The sequence below is a fragment of the Vicia villosa genome, linkage group LG5, assembly GCF_029867415.1.
Source record: "Vicia villosa cultivar HV-30 ecotype Madison, WI linkage group LG5, Vvil1.0, whole genome shotgun sequence".
Lineage (NCBI taxonomy): Eukaryota > Viridiplantae > Streptophyta > Magnoliopsida > Fabales > Fabaceae > Vicia > Vicia villosa.
Window position 1 is genome coordinate 87,307,418 of NC_081184.1, and position 14,518 is coordinate 87,321,935.

Genomic DNA, 14,518 nt, shown 5'->3' on the forward strand with positions numbered 1-14,518 from the left:
ATTGAGACCCTATCACATTTTTGAACACCCTTTTGTACCATAAAAAGAAAAGAAAAATTCCTACCATCGGTGTGATATACAATATATCGAATCTTAATAAAAACCCAACTATTTAAATGTTGTTATAAGGTGGAAAAATTGAAGGTCTTCAAGATGTCACATCATAAAGAGTGAAGAGAATCCTCATTACCACGTCGAAAATAGCTTATGTGTACATGTAGAAGTATCCATTTCCCACCCTTAGCATTCTTCTGAAACAAGCTTTCTCTCCCATTATGTAAGGCTCCAATAGAACACCGTCCTCATATCTGGTAGTGGATATGTACAGAACTATACGAAATGAAGCCATTGTGGCCTCTCTATCAAAAAATAGGTTAATGCTTTTGACTTTGCCATTGAAATGAGCAACGTTCATGGTTGGCATCAATGATCCCACCCATCATGGGAAATAAGAAGGCAAAACAATGTCACTATCAATGCTCTTATCGCAATCAAAACTATTATAACTACTATTGTAACCCCAAACATCCTTAGCTCAATGAGCTTCCAATTGCCCTCTTCATTGTGCCACCTTAAATTTGAAAAATAATGGTTCCACATCCTACATCTCTCCTCACACATTTTACGCTATATTAAATCGTCATTTTTTTGCATTCTCTAATGGATACCATCACCCAGTCGTTAAAATAAAAAAGATATAATAGAAATAAAACTAATTAAGTGCGAGGAAGATTCACTTAGGAAAATGTTGGATTCAAGACCTAATGGAAGGAAGTACATTTTCCAGAGGAAGAAGGAAGAAGATTGATGAAGTAATGAATAACCAATGACCAAAGGTCTTGTATTTATAAAAGAAAATTAGCCTCCCTAAAATAAGTAGTTGTTAATAGGAGGTATATCCATCATTACCAAGCATATAGAGCCCTTACCCCAAGCATGCAAACAAGCGAATGATACATATTTGTTGGCCATTCACAAGGCAGTTTAATAATTTAATTGCATTAATTCCACCCTTAATCTTGAAGCTTAATCATTAAATCAAATAAGATAACTGCCAACACCCTTTGGAATGCCAAAACCAAAATTTAAACCCAGGCCAATTAAAAGATCAACTAATCCTTCTCCTTAACCACTCTGCCCTTACAATTCTCGTGCTTGAGAGATTGTGGGGTGAAATGTCCTCGCTTAATCACTTTTCTTATAGAGGCCTTAAGTTTGAGCAACCATGGATTAGAATGTACTTGCTTAATCATTACACCCTTAGAAGCCTTGTGCTCCAGGAATTATAGTCTGAAATATCTTTGGTCATAGCCAATTATCATATAACAAGTCCGTTGAAGGTCAAAGATCTCAGAAAATCAACTCTCCAATTTGTAAATGGCATAAGGAATAATTGAACAAGAAGGGGAGAAATCATGTGGCGAACACATGATCAAGCTCTCCCTAGCTCCCTTGTGTTGTATCTTGTAGGACATTGTAGCAAGCTGCATTTTAAGTAAGTTCACTGGGATTTTCTCAATCTATAACTAAAGTATTCATGATCCTATAGGTTAATCGCATATCCTACGATAAAGCGATGATTCACCCTGCTAGTAACTCAAAGTTCAAAAAAAATTCAGCCATTTATAGACGTCATAACTGACCTCTCAGCCGACAATACAACCACATTTATAAATACCTAAAACCCTGTTATTTTCAATAATGCAGACATGTTATTATCTATTATACTAAGTACAAGTTACATATTCTAAAAATTATATACATCATAATATTGGTTTGGTCAACATTGTAAAAAGCTTACTAAAATACCTTATTTTGATCCTATTTATAAGAAAAATTTATTTTTTTAGATACATTAAATAAATAATGTACCTTAACAATATACATATAAGATACATTGTCTAGTCAATTAATCTATTTTTCTTATAAATTAGACTAGAAGGAGTAATATATTTAAATATAAAAACTAATCTGTTATAAAAATATAAAATTAATTCTATAAATAAATAAATAAATAAATATTTTTAATTTTATTCAATAAGTGATATATATATATATATATATATATATATATATATATATATATATATATATATATATATATATATATATATATATATATATATATATTTGAGGTCAAAGACAATGAATTTTAAAAAATAAAATATTTACTCCTTTAATTTTCCACAGTAATTAATTATTTTCAATTTTAAAAGACTTTCAAGTATGATAAAAAAATAAGATAAAACAAGTTATGATTCAAAGATTGGTTAGTTATATTGTACTAGAAGCCTAACCATTTGTGTTAGACCTAGTGAATAATTAATTTAATTGAGTAAATAAAAATATAAATTTATTTTAATTGTGAATGAATTATTGTGCATAAAGCACTTCCAGTTCCCTCCACATCAATATCCGAACCAAATTCTCCTCTCCCATTCTTTCCCTCGTTTTCTGTTCTCTTTCTCTCTCCCGCTTTTTTAATTTCCTACTATCCAAACACCTAGATCTCAATTCTCACCCAATTCATTTCAATCCTCTCGGAGCTCCGTCGCCGGCAGGTCATGTCCGGCACCCGAGCTCCTCCCGCCGCCGCATCTCCCTCCAGTCCACCCGACCAGATCATGAAACGGCAACCGCCGTTTTCATCCTTGAAACCTCCTTTTGTAGCTTCCGGAGATTACCACCGGTTCAACCCTGACCACCGGAGAAATCTCGACCAGGAAACTGAAGCTATCGTCGTTAAGACTCCTGTGAGTTTTTCAATTTTTTCAATTTTATTTACTTTTTCGGTTAATTTGTTGCGTTTTTAGAGTAAGTTTTCAGTTTAGTGTTGGAATTGGAAATTATATTATAACAGTAGAGATCCGTTCAATTTTAGGTGTTTTTTTGGTTTGGAAACTGTTTGAGAATTTAATTTTAGGTTTTAATCAGTTGTTTAGTTGTTAATTTGTTGAAATTAGTTGTGGAATTAGTTCTCAGAGTTGAAAAAACTGAATTATTATATAAATCAAGGAACTAGTTGCTGCGATGAAATTTAGTTATGCGGCAGTTTTCGTGGTTGCGGACTGTTTTTTAGAATCTTGACGAGGAAGTTGAGAGGAACAGAGGATATACTTGTTGATTACCCTATCAGTTGATATCATGATGTGATTGTAAGTTAATTAATTCTAGGTGGAAAGGATCATGTTGCAAGGAAAATAATTGGTTGCATTGGATGCTTTAAAATGGTCCGCAAAAGTCAGATTGAGTTGCAGATTTCTTTTTCCTGGTTATTTTTAAATGAAATTTGCTATTTATCAAATTTGAGGAAAAAGGAACTGGCTTAACATACCCAAAGGAAGAGTATTAGGAAAGTTTTATGTGTATAGAAAAGTAACTCTACTTCAATAACTCCGTTTCGTGACTTGTTTCGTTTATTTTTGGAATCTTTAGCTTTTTCCTTTTTAAATTGGATCATTTTAGTCAACTTAGTAGTGTTTCCGCGTGCCAAATGCATACATTTTTAGGTATCTGCTCAGAAGTAGGTCACTTAATCCTTATGTTACTTGTTGAGGAATTCTGAGTAAAGGTGTGTTGCACATCCTTGAAGTGCCTATGGTACCATGTGATATGATAGAAGCAATTGTGTATACATGTGTGGGATGCTCACTCCTCCTAATGTCATTGGGGCTCAGCAAATAAGGTTTTAATCAAGGGTTTCAAACTAACTGATCACAAACATTGACACTGACACCGATAATAATTTGTAAAAATGAATAAATTGAACATAATCACATATATAAGTGTTGGGCACTGGATGCTCCTTTGTTCAGAGGTGTCGGTGGCTCGGTGCTATAAATTAACTGTATATTAGAATATGATGACGTGTAAAAATGAATTGAGGATAACTTTGTGATGGACTGACCTGCATTAACTCATAAATGTGGTAGGATGCTTCCCTTTTTCTTCTTCTTTCCAATATATCTTGACGTATTTAAAAGTATTGTGCTGTGCTCGCGTTGTCATTGGTATATTATAAAGAAATATGAAAATAAGTAAATATTTCTTCACAACTTCCTTTTCGTAGTTGATGTGAAGCTATATATTCATGGTTATGTTATTAATCGGACCACATCCACGCTGAATCACGGTTTCTTGGTGCGGCAGAAGGTCTTGCTTGAATTCAAAATGCAGACTCGGCGGAAGTTGAGTGTGGGTTTGCGGCTGCATTTTATGTTGAATTGCCTGATGATGGGCAAAGCAAGGGTCAGCAAGGGTCTTAGCACATAAAACCGTTCACTCTGGCCACAAATTGAAAGTTTCCAGCTATGAGCTGGTGTTTTTAAGCAAGAACCTCAAAGAGTCACCTACTGAGAAAAAGTAAAGAAGAATAACGGAGTAGAAGAAAGAGTAGACATAAGAAGAAACAAGGAAGGAGGAAAATAAAGCTGCAATATGGTGGCTTTTTCTTCTTCCTTTTTTGGTCAAATGTGGTGGCTGTCTAATGTTTGATTTCATGGAGGGAACATTTTAAATTTATGATTTCCCATACTGGGCTTTAAATAAGTCTAGTAATGGGCCACCAACCCCTTTTTTCTACCCACACCTCAATTTTCTACCCACAGAAGACTAAAATGCCTCAGACATCACCTCTTCCACCTATCTTTTCATTCAGCTCCTCCTCTTTGCAATAGTGGCTATCCTGCCACCCTCTCTACCACTATCCCAGTTTTATGGTTTGCTGCTCTCCACTGCTATCCCAGATAAACAACATAGATTTATTATTAAATTTGTTACTTATGAAAATATGATTCTCTCTATTCTGACTTACTCTACAAAATCTTTTATATTGATTGCAATTATTATGTTCATACATTTTAGCAATTGAAGCGGAAAAGTGAAGCAGCTGGTTTTGAAGCTGATTCAGGTGTTAGGATGACTCCTGGATCCACTGAACCAGCCAATAGTCCTTCTCAGACGCCTGTATCTGGAAAGATGGGGAAGGGAGGCAAATCCTCTAGGATGACAAAATGCAACAGATCTGGAACTCAAACCCCAGGCCCAAATATTGGTGAGTATTATCTTCTAAACTCTGTTAAGGATTCTATATTTATCATTTTCGTAACTATATCAACCAACAAACACTATCTTTCCTTTAAATCTCGATTTTTGGCAAGCAAAATATTATATTCTCTTTTTAAATTTGCCAGGTTCTCCTTCGGGAAATAATCTCACTCCTGCTGGTCCATGTCGATATGACAGCTCTTTAGGTATTACTTAATTTCTCAGTCTTGATCAGTTCATTGTCAATTATCAGAGGTTTATTGTTATTCAATTCTTTATATTGTAAGTTACACATTAAACTCTTGTAGTTTCTCCCTTTTTAAAATAACCTCCACTTATCATTTTTTTTCAAGACGCGAGTCACTTAACCCCTGAACTATGGTTTAAGTTGAAAATGGTTTAGTAACTGTAATGTCGAGTGTTGTTTATTGAGTAGTATGAGTAACACTCTTTCTAACACACACTCTCTTATTGGGTGAAATCACGGGGATCCCACCACTTTACGTGGAACTCATTTTTGAGATAATGTTGAACTTCCATTTAAATTGAAGATTTAATATTTTTCTGTAAAACCAATGTTTGGGGCGGTTAAATGGAAAAAACAGGTTAGGTGGGTTTATTTGTAATGTGGTGCAAGTATTGGGGGGTAAAGTGTAGTCTATTCTTTCGTTATATGTTTGACTGATGAATTAAGTTTCTGGATACATTTTCTCATTATCCTATATATCATTTTGTTAAAAAAAATTAGGTCTGTTAACAAAAAAATTCATCAATTTAATCAAACAAGCAGAGGATGGTATTCTTGATCTAAATAAAGCTGCTGACACATTAGAGGTAACATATTTTCTTGTGGTCTTATGATTCCACGCTGATTATTGAAATGTTTGATTACTTGATGAAGCTTTTGTGTCAACAGGTGCAAAAGAGGAGGATATATGATATAACAAATGTTCTTGAAGGGATTGGCCTTATAGAGAAAAAGCTCAAGAACAGAATTCAGTGGAAGTAGGAATTCTTTCTATTAATCTGATATTGTTGTCATATTTTTTATTTAAGATGTTGAAACACTTCTTACCATCTTCTTTGATGATTGACCAGGGGCCTGGATGTTTCAAAACCAGGGGAAGCTGATGATAGTTTTGCTAGTTTACAGGTTAGGAGTGATTACATCTTGTCTTTGGAAATTACATGGATATTATTTTCTTTGGAAGATCTATAGTCTGGTGGTTCAGTCAAATTTATAATTTCTTGTCAAGAACTTTTCATTATTCAGGCTGAAGCTACCTGGACTTTAAATCATTTTATGCGAGACAGCTTGTCAACAATTTTTATTTATTTGATTGAAGTAGATTTCAAACTTTCTGACTAACATGATTTAAAGCATATAATAGATAATAGATTTGAAAGTAGTATTTAGTCTTGACATGTTTTGGTGATGATTTGTTTTCATTTCTCATATGCAGGCAGAAATTGAAAATTTAACGATGGAGGAACGCCGGTTAGATGAACAAATAAGGTTCTTGCATTTGCTGATTCTTTTTTATTGCATAATTCCAGAGTTTGCCTGTAGTCTATTAAGTGTTTAAGTTTTTTCATTATTACAGGGAGATGCAAGAAAGACTACGGGATCTTAGCGAAGATGAAAATAATGAGAAGTAATATTATTTTACCTAAATCCAAATTTGGGTCATTTTGCCAACTTTATTTGATGTTGTTATTTTTAATCTATTTCTATTCAAAGGTTGCTTTTTGTTACTGAGGAGGATATAAAGAACTTGCCCTGCTTCCAGGTTAGTTTCCCTATCTATGAATTTCAATATATATGGTGATTCTGTTTCCTTTGCTTATATATAAATTCATTTTGGATTATAACTGTTGCTAGTTTCCTATTTTCAGAATGAAACCTTGATAGCAATTAAAGCTCCACATGGAACCACTTTGGAAGTCCCTGATCCTGATGAGGTATTTGAGAGAGCACAAGAAGTTGTCTAGAAGTAATTAATAACCCATTTGTCTATTTAAATGCAAATTCCATCTTTCCTGTCAGGCCGCTGATTATCCGCAGAGGAGATACAGGATAGTCCTGAGAAGCACAATGGGCCCAATAGATGTTTACCTTGTTAGGTATGCTTAATATTTTTGAGTGTTTTGCTATCATTTACTTTAAGCGTCAATTAGCTATTACAATGGCATGGTCATTCAGATGACCATGCCATGTAAAGCAACGATGCTTGAGGCTTGCAACATGCTATAGAGTTGGCATTCCTGATCTTCCCTTTTTCACTGCCTATCTAGCCAATTTGAAGAGAAGTTTGAGGAGATTAACGGTGTTGAGGTTGCACCCAAAATTCCATCTAATCCAGAAGTTAGCCAGCATCCGTCACCTGTAGTCCCAGAAGACAAAGACAAAGGGAAGGAAATAGAAGTGCAGAGACAAGACGGTGAAGGGCCTAGTTCAGATCTTACCAACAATCACGACTTCGTTAGTGGGATCATGAAGATTGTCCCTTCAGATGTTGCGGTAAGCATCACCTCAATATTGGTAATTGTTAGGAAAGAGTATACCTTATGCTGAGAGTACCAATGTTTGTGGGAGTCATCTTTCTAAAAACATAAATTACTGTATTGGTGTGAAGGTTTTAGAGCTGTTTCTGAATTAGGAAATGAAAGCAAAAGTCTTGGAGCTAATTTGAAATTATGGTTTCTTTTTGCAGAGTGATGCCGATTACTGGCTTTTATCAGATGCCGATGTTAGCATAACCGACATGTGGAGAACAGAACGTATCCTCTATTGACACCTTAGTCTCTATTTCATTCATTATTTTTCTCTATCACACACTAGGAGAGACGTTTGGAAGTTCCATATTTAAAAAATAATAATTAAATCTTACCCTGGAGATGTGTTGTAATTTCCTATATATATTTACAGCCGGAGTTGAATGGAATGAACTCAACGCACTTCAAGAAGATTATTGTATGGCTCGAGTGGACAATACAACCCCAAATCATCCTCCGAACACAGGTGACGAGTCTTCTGCAGCCAACCCTACTGTAGGTTGAAGCCTTGAAAGCATTAATTGTGAATCTAAAGTGAAAATGATGTTCTTTCTCCAACTGAGAACCTATGACATCCAGCCATCTCCCTGTTGTATCCTCTTCAACATAGTCCCAGAGGTTGGATTGAAGGTTCCTAGAAGCTCATCCAAAGGAACTTAATGGCCAGTCAAATGGCTAATTGTACAGTTAGTATTAGGCAATCCATGCAACTTTGCACTTCAAGAGGAAAAAACCTATGGCTTTGGTGAACCCATCTTTTGTATATTATTGTAAGTCCCGGTTTTCTAGTGCAGCTAACTCTACTAGCTCAATGTGTGTTTGCAAAGAAATAAAACAACACATTACATATTGTTAACTGAGATAGAATAATGCTCTCAAGCAATGCGCATTTCTCAGCTAACTGTTGGTCAAATAATAAGTTTCATATGAGATTCTATGATCCTTATGTTTCTTTGAAACTTTGTAAATAACTTTTTGTTTCTTTCTGTTCATCTTTCTTTACTTTCAAATATCAGTGTCTCTAAGCAGTAACACACAGGTACTAGTGAGCTACATCGAATGCCACCATATAACCAAACTATAGCAATATTGGTAGTTAAAGACTGTTTATAATTTAACATCACTTTAGCTATTGTTGACAGTAAAATGGATTTACATGTCCACGAGAGTGGAAATAATGTTCCTCTGGCAATGGAAATGAGAATATATTACAAGTAGTATACTACAACAAAAACACTGGTGTTTGATGGTACCACTATTAGCTACTTATCTTTCTCAGCTTTCTTTCCAATCCAACCAGCTACAATTGTGGTAAGAGCTACTGTGGGTGGAAACCTAATTGGTGATGCAGCTTTATGTGCAGCATATGCCAAAGCAAAGGTACCAACCTTTTCACCGTTTGCATCTGTATTGATTCCTACCTGAAGATAGAACATCATAATGTATGAATTATAGGAAGTTATTTTTGTTTTAATCACATCGCAATCAACATTTGATTCTGTATGAGTATTTACCTTCTGAAGCAAACTTTGAACATCTACCCCAGCATTGATTAGTGCGTAACAAAGACCGAAAGAAATCAATGACAGAGTAATGGAGGTGACCAGGTATGCTCCTCCATATTTTGCCAGCAACTCCTTGGCTTGATCCCCTTTAGATTTCTTTTGTTCCTCCCCTTCTTCCTTTGAGCTAAAAATCTGTATGAGACCATAATTTTCATTAGGGTTTAGGATTTAGGTTTTGGAGCGAATAAGTGTTTCATATAGTCTATTGTGCATTGATGCATGAAAATCATTTGGACGCTAACCTATAGTATAAGCTTGTGGTATTATTCATTCTATCGATTAAAGACAGTAACCTAATTGTCGCCGATTTGGAAAAAAGAAATAAGGAAACAATAATGAATGCTTCCAAACTCTACTTATATTCATTTTCACTTATTTTTGTCAAATCGACTCTGATTAGGTTACTGTGTCTCAGGAGTAAAGATATAGAGAATCTTAAACTTCTACTTTAAAGGGGAGAATGTTATCTAAGTTATGCATTTAAAGCAAGAAAAATAGATAGCTTACTAGCACATAACATGACACAAACATGAAATTGAAGATAAGAGAAAAAAACAGGCACCTTCCAAAGACCAGCTTCAAGACCATACTTCTTAGTGACATCCTCAGGTGAAGATGTCTTTGAGGTGCTTTTGATTTCCTCAGTTTTCTCTTTAACAGCTCTAACTCTGAACTCTCTGGATTTACGTGTGTGAATTGAAGCAAGACTACAACAAAATCTATAACTCCCCTTGTTGCCCAGTGAAGAAGAAGCACAAGAAGGTGATGGGAGAAGAAGAAACGTTGCCATTGTTGGTTCCTTAGAGCATGCGTTGTTTGTGTGAGCTCAGTTGAGCCAACAGAGAGAGGAAAGAAAGATAATGATACAATAAAAATATTAGTGGTTGTGTCTCTGCTTACATGTCACGAAGGGAATTCTTCTTTGTCAATTGTAATGGGCTATAAAAAATAAGCCCAATGAGAGGTTGTGGATAGGGCACGTGAGTTTAATCTTACGGTCACAGGGAAAGAGGGAGGAATTAACCTGACACCCCAAAATATTGTATTGCTTTTATTATTATACCTTTGTCTAAACTTATAAAATTTTAAAAGTATATGTTTTTACCGAAAATTTTGAAACTATACCAAAAATTTTGAAAAATATTAAAATTTTCGATAAAAATCATAATTTTCATGAGTTTTTACAGAAAATTTCAAACTATATTAGAAATTTTGAAATAATACCTAAAATTTCAAAATTTCGATTAGAAACTCATGGAAATTTTGAAATTTTCGGTAAAAATTCATGAAATTTTTTATCAGCAATTTCAAAATGTGTGCGTTTATTATCAGAAATTTCGAAATATCTGGTAGAAATTCTTGTAGTTTTTATTAGAAATTTCACTATAACTATCGGAAATTTTATGTGCACAGAAAATTTTTAAACTCCTACCGAAAATTTGGTTGGTCATTTTGTTTTTTTATCATGAACATTTTTGACATTAATATTGAGGGGGTGTAAGGTTTAAATTTTGGGATGACAAATTAAATTCTCGAGAAGAGAATGTGGCCAGGGCACTAGCACAACTATTGCTTTATTTCCTTTAATAGTGTGAAATGATGGAAAATTTTCATTACACCCATATGCTTTCTCACAAATTCTAAAATATCTCTATATTTCATATATGTATACTCGAAGACACATTAATTTAGAAAAAAAAGTGACTTCGCATATGCATATCTCAAGTCACATTTTTTTTAGGAAATGGGTGACTTCGGAGATATATATATATATATATATATATATATATATATATATATATATATATATATATATATATATATATATATATATATATATATATATATATCCGAAATATTTCAAATTTTGGTATTGAGATTTTTCGGATATGCATATCCGAAATTGAGCCAATATTTGTTAAAAAATTAAAATCGAAGTGAATTAATACAATTAATAGTATAATTAATTGTATTAATAAAAAATATAATTAAATATATATATATATATATATATATATAAATATATATATATATATATATATATATATATATATATATATATATATATATATATATATATATATATATATATATATATATATAATCAAGATATAATAATAATATCAGCCTAATAAACATTTAAATCAACACACTATTTTTATATAAATTTAATTAAAGAAAAATTAATATAAATTAAAAATTATAATGTTAATAGAAGCTATTTTTAACATGATAATTTCATTAACTATAATACATAATGTTGTAGTCATTTAAAAAATAATTACTTTTATAATTTGTAACAAATAAATTATTACAAAATTAAAATTTTATTTAATCTCTTTATTTCTTATTCATAACAATTTGTATTTAAGTTATTCTTTATTAATAATAATTCACTTTAATTATATTATTACTATATTATAAATAAATAATTTTTTTTAAAATTAAATCAAAAGAATTGGAATTTTGGTTAATTCGGATATGAATATCCAAATTAACCAATATCCCAAATTTCCGTGGGGTGAATTCGGATATGCATATCTGAATTAATCAAAATCTCAAATTTTATTGGATGCCTTCGGATATGCATATCCGAGGGTATTTTGGGGTTTTCAAGAGTGTTTTTCCACCTTGTATGAGTGCAATGAGAAATTCCTAAAATAATAAAAAAAATCATATAATTTATTATAATTAGTATCATACTGTATAAATTATCTACAAAATTATAAAATTTAAGTTTTTAAAATTGTTAAAGGTTAAAACTATTCAAAAATTAAGAGCTAAATAAATAAAATTGCAAAAAATATCAAACTCATCGAGACATAAAAGTCGTCCTTCATAATAAAATAGAATAAAACACATGAGAATTAGGGGTGAGAATAGGCTGACCGAGTTAAGAATTGTTAAACTTGAGTCTGACTTACTAAAAAATTTAAAGCTTAAATCTGACCATTTAGTCTATTATAGATTTATTTTTAGGTCTGAGTCTAGTCTTTTGGAAGGCCTGAAAGACCTACTAGCCTACTCAAAAGTCTATTTTATTTGAACATTTGTAAATAAAAAGTTTAACTAATATTAAATAAACTAACACCTTAAAAGATCAACGAGACTAAATATTTACTTCCATTGCTCATCCGAGTTTACCTTTTAACATAAATTTTGTGATACTATTTGTTTGAGAGAATTTATGAAACAACTTATGATAATAACTTATGACATTGTTCATAAGATTTTTTCAACTTATTCGAAAGTTTTTCAAGATAACTAAAATTTATTTTCATATTTTATTTCAAAATACAAAATACAATATAATAATAATAAATTTATTTGTGTTTATTTAAATAGGTCAATCTCATTGGTTTAAAGGGCTTATTTTATGGCATGTGACCTATCCTTTTTAGCTAAATAGGTTTATTAAAAAAACCTAGGTCTTTTCTATTTAAAAAAAAGTCTAACCTATGCCTATGTAGGATAGGCAATAGACAACTATTAATTAGCCTGACTTATTTCCACCCTAGTGAGAATATAGACCAATTTTTTTTATGACCAACTAGAATTGTATGCTACTAATCATAAATCAAGAAATTTATAAATTTTATTAGCTTTTTTTAATAAAGATAAATCATTGAATAAAAAGGGAAAAACAAAAAGGATGAAGACATAAAATTCAATTCATTAAACAACTAGTAAAAACAATAGTTGGACATATCTAACCTATATCTTAAAAACTTTCAAAAGCTTAAATAGAAAGTGAATTCTACAAAGTATAATAATCAACAAAAAAAATGCATTGGTTAAATCTATTTGCACAAATATTTTTCTTTTAAATGTGAGGTATCTTGAATATAAAGGAATAAATAGTGTGTACATTTTCTTATTTTTAATCAAAAGATGTCAAGGAATAATATTCAATTATAAAATGCACGACTGACCAACATTGAATCGGTTTCAAGTCAGAGATTTCTCTAATTTCTCATGTTAACATATTCGATTGCAAGCATGATTCCATGCAATTCGACTTGAAAGGAGGTCAAACTACAGTCTTAGTTGAGAAAATTCTCAAGAATGTTCATTAATAATCCTTGAATATGCCATCACACGTTGATATTTTAGGATTTTCTCTTGAAGGTCCATATGTGTTACACTTAATCCAATTAAGACTATGAAACACCAATTAAATTGTATGATTCTAGGTGCGAGAGAAGGCCAATATTTGATGTAAAAAAATTTAATAATTGTAAATTTGTAAATTAAGTAATATATGTGTCCCTTGAAAGAAGTAGATGTCATATAGACCGATTGTTTATCATGAATAATATTTTAATCAAACTCAATTTTACTATTTTGAAACCTGATATTGTTTCTTATGTGTCAAGTTTTCCAAAGAATTATTACGGCGAGAGTCATGATTGGATTATGAATTTGAGAGTTTCAAAGTCTACCAATAAATTTGAATAAGCTTGCATAACTAGTTATATCAATGTTCATGCCAAATAATAACTCCATCCATTTCCAAAAGAAAGTAAGGTGTACCTGCATCTAAGAACTAAGTAGTTTCTAGTTTCTACATCATGATTGTAGAGAGAGAACCTCATAACCATATACATTCTTTTTCAAATTAGATTGTCTTCTATTGCAATAACATTATACATTATCTTCCAAGTCACCAATGGCTTAGCATGAGGTATGTAGGGATGCCAAATAGATTTTGTCCAAAAAGGCTCAATGTGATCCATCTTGATACATTTATAAGCATCTTTAAAAGATAGATATCCATTTGCAGATCCTATCTAAATGAGTTCATTAGTACTAGTAATATCACATAATGAATTGATATTCAAAATTTCTTCAGCAATTTTAGAATTCCAAATGGATAAGTCCTGAGGAATGTTCCAATTGATATTGTGGATAATTGAATCAACCTCATAGTTTACTTAAATTAAATATCCATTGGTTATACTAGGTGTATATATATATATATTTAATTTTGTATTCCAATCAATTTGAAATTTTATTTCCAAGGGGATTAATGTTGGACCAGAAGGATAAGCGCTTTATGACATATTACAACTTCTAGGGACAAATGTAAGACACGACATCTAGGACATTGTATACCAGAACTAAAACCAATTTGCAAGCAAGATAAGACAGTTTGATGTATACAAGATGATGAAGCAGAAAAGCAATAAAGAACACAAGAGATTAGTAACCCAGTTTGACGAAACCATACCTACATCCAGAGGGCACTCTACCCAAGAAGGGAAATTCACTACTTCGAATTAGTACAATTAGTCTTATAGGAACACCAACCCCATGATGTTTAATGCCTCTTCCTAATCCTAGTGACTTTC

General features: G+C 32.0%; 2 protein-coding genes across 2 annotated transcripts; one reads left to right on the plus strand and one right to left on the minus strand.

Annotated features, from left to right (window-relative positions):
- Positions 1 to 2,387: 2,387 nt before the first annotated feature.
- LOC131601813 (transcription factor E2FB) lies at positions 2,388 to 8,561 on the plus strand. The gene is made up of 14 exons (XM_058873706.1): positions 2,388 to 2,753; positions 4,864 to 5,053; positions 5,193 to 5,252; positions 5,795 to 5,880; positions 5,963 to 6,051; positions 6,145 to 6,199; positions 6,510 to 6,562; positions 6,651 to 6,701; positions 6,788 to 6,836; positions 6,943 to 7,008; positions 7,094 to 7,170; positions 7,342 to 7,567; positions 7,761 to 7,827; positions 7,976 to 8,561. Exons 1-14 carry the CDS (start codon positions 2,565 to 2,567, stop codon positions 8,104 to 8,106), a joined length of 1,389 nt encoding a protein of 462 aa, XP_058729689.1. The 5' UTR covers positions 2,388 to 2,564; the 3' UTR covers positions 8,107 to 8,561.
- Positions 8,562 to 8,691: 130 nt separating this feature from the next.
- Positions 8,692 to 10,066, minus strand: LOC131601814 (uncharacterized). The gene is made up of 3 exons (XM_058873707.1): positions 9,730 to 10,066; positions 9,117 to 9,299; positions 8,692 to 9,023 (listed from the first exon to the last, which is right to left on the minus strand). Exons 1-3 carry the CDS (start codon positions 9,955 to 9,957, stop codon positions 8,865 to 8,867), a joined length of 570 nt encoding a protein of 189 aa, XP_058729690.1. The 5' UTR covers positions 9,958 to 10,066; the 3' UTR covers positions 8,692 to 8,864.
- Positions 10,067 to 14,518: the final 4,452 nt, after the last annotated feature.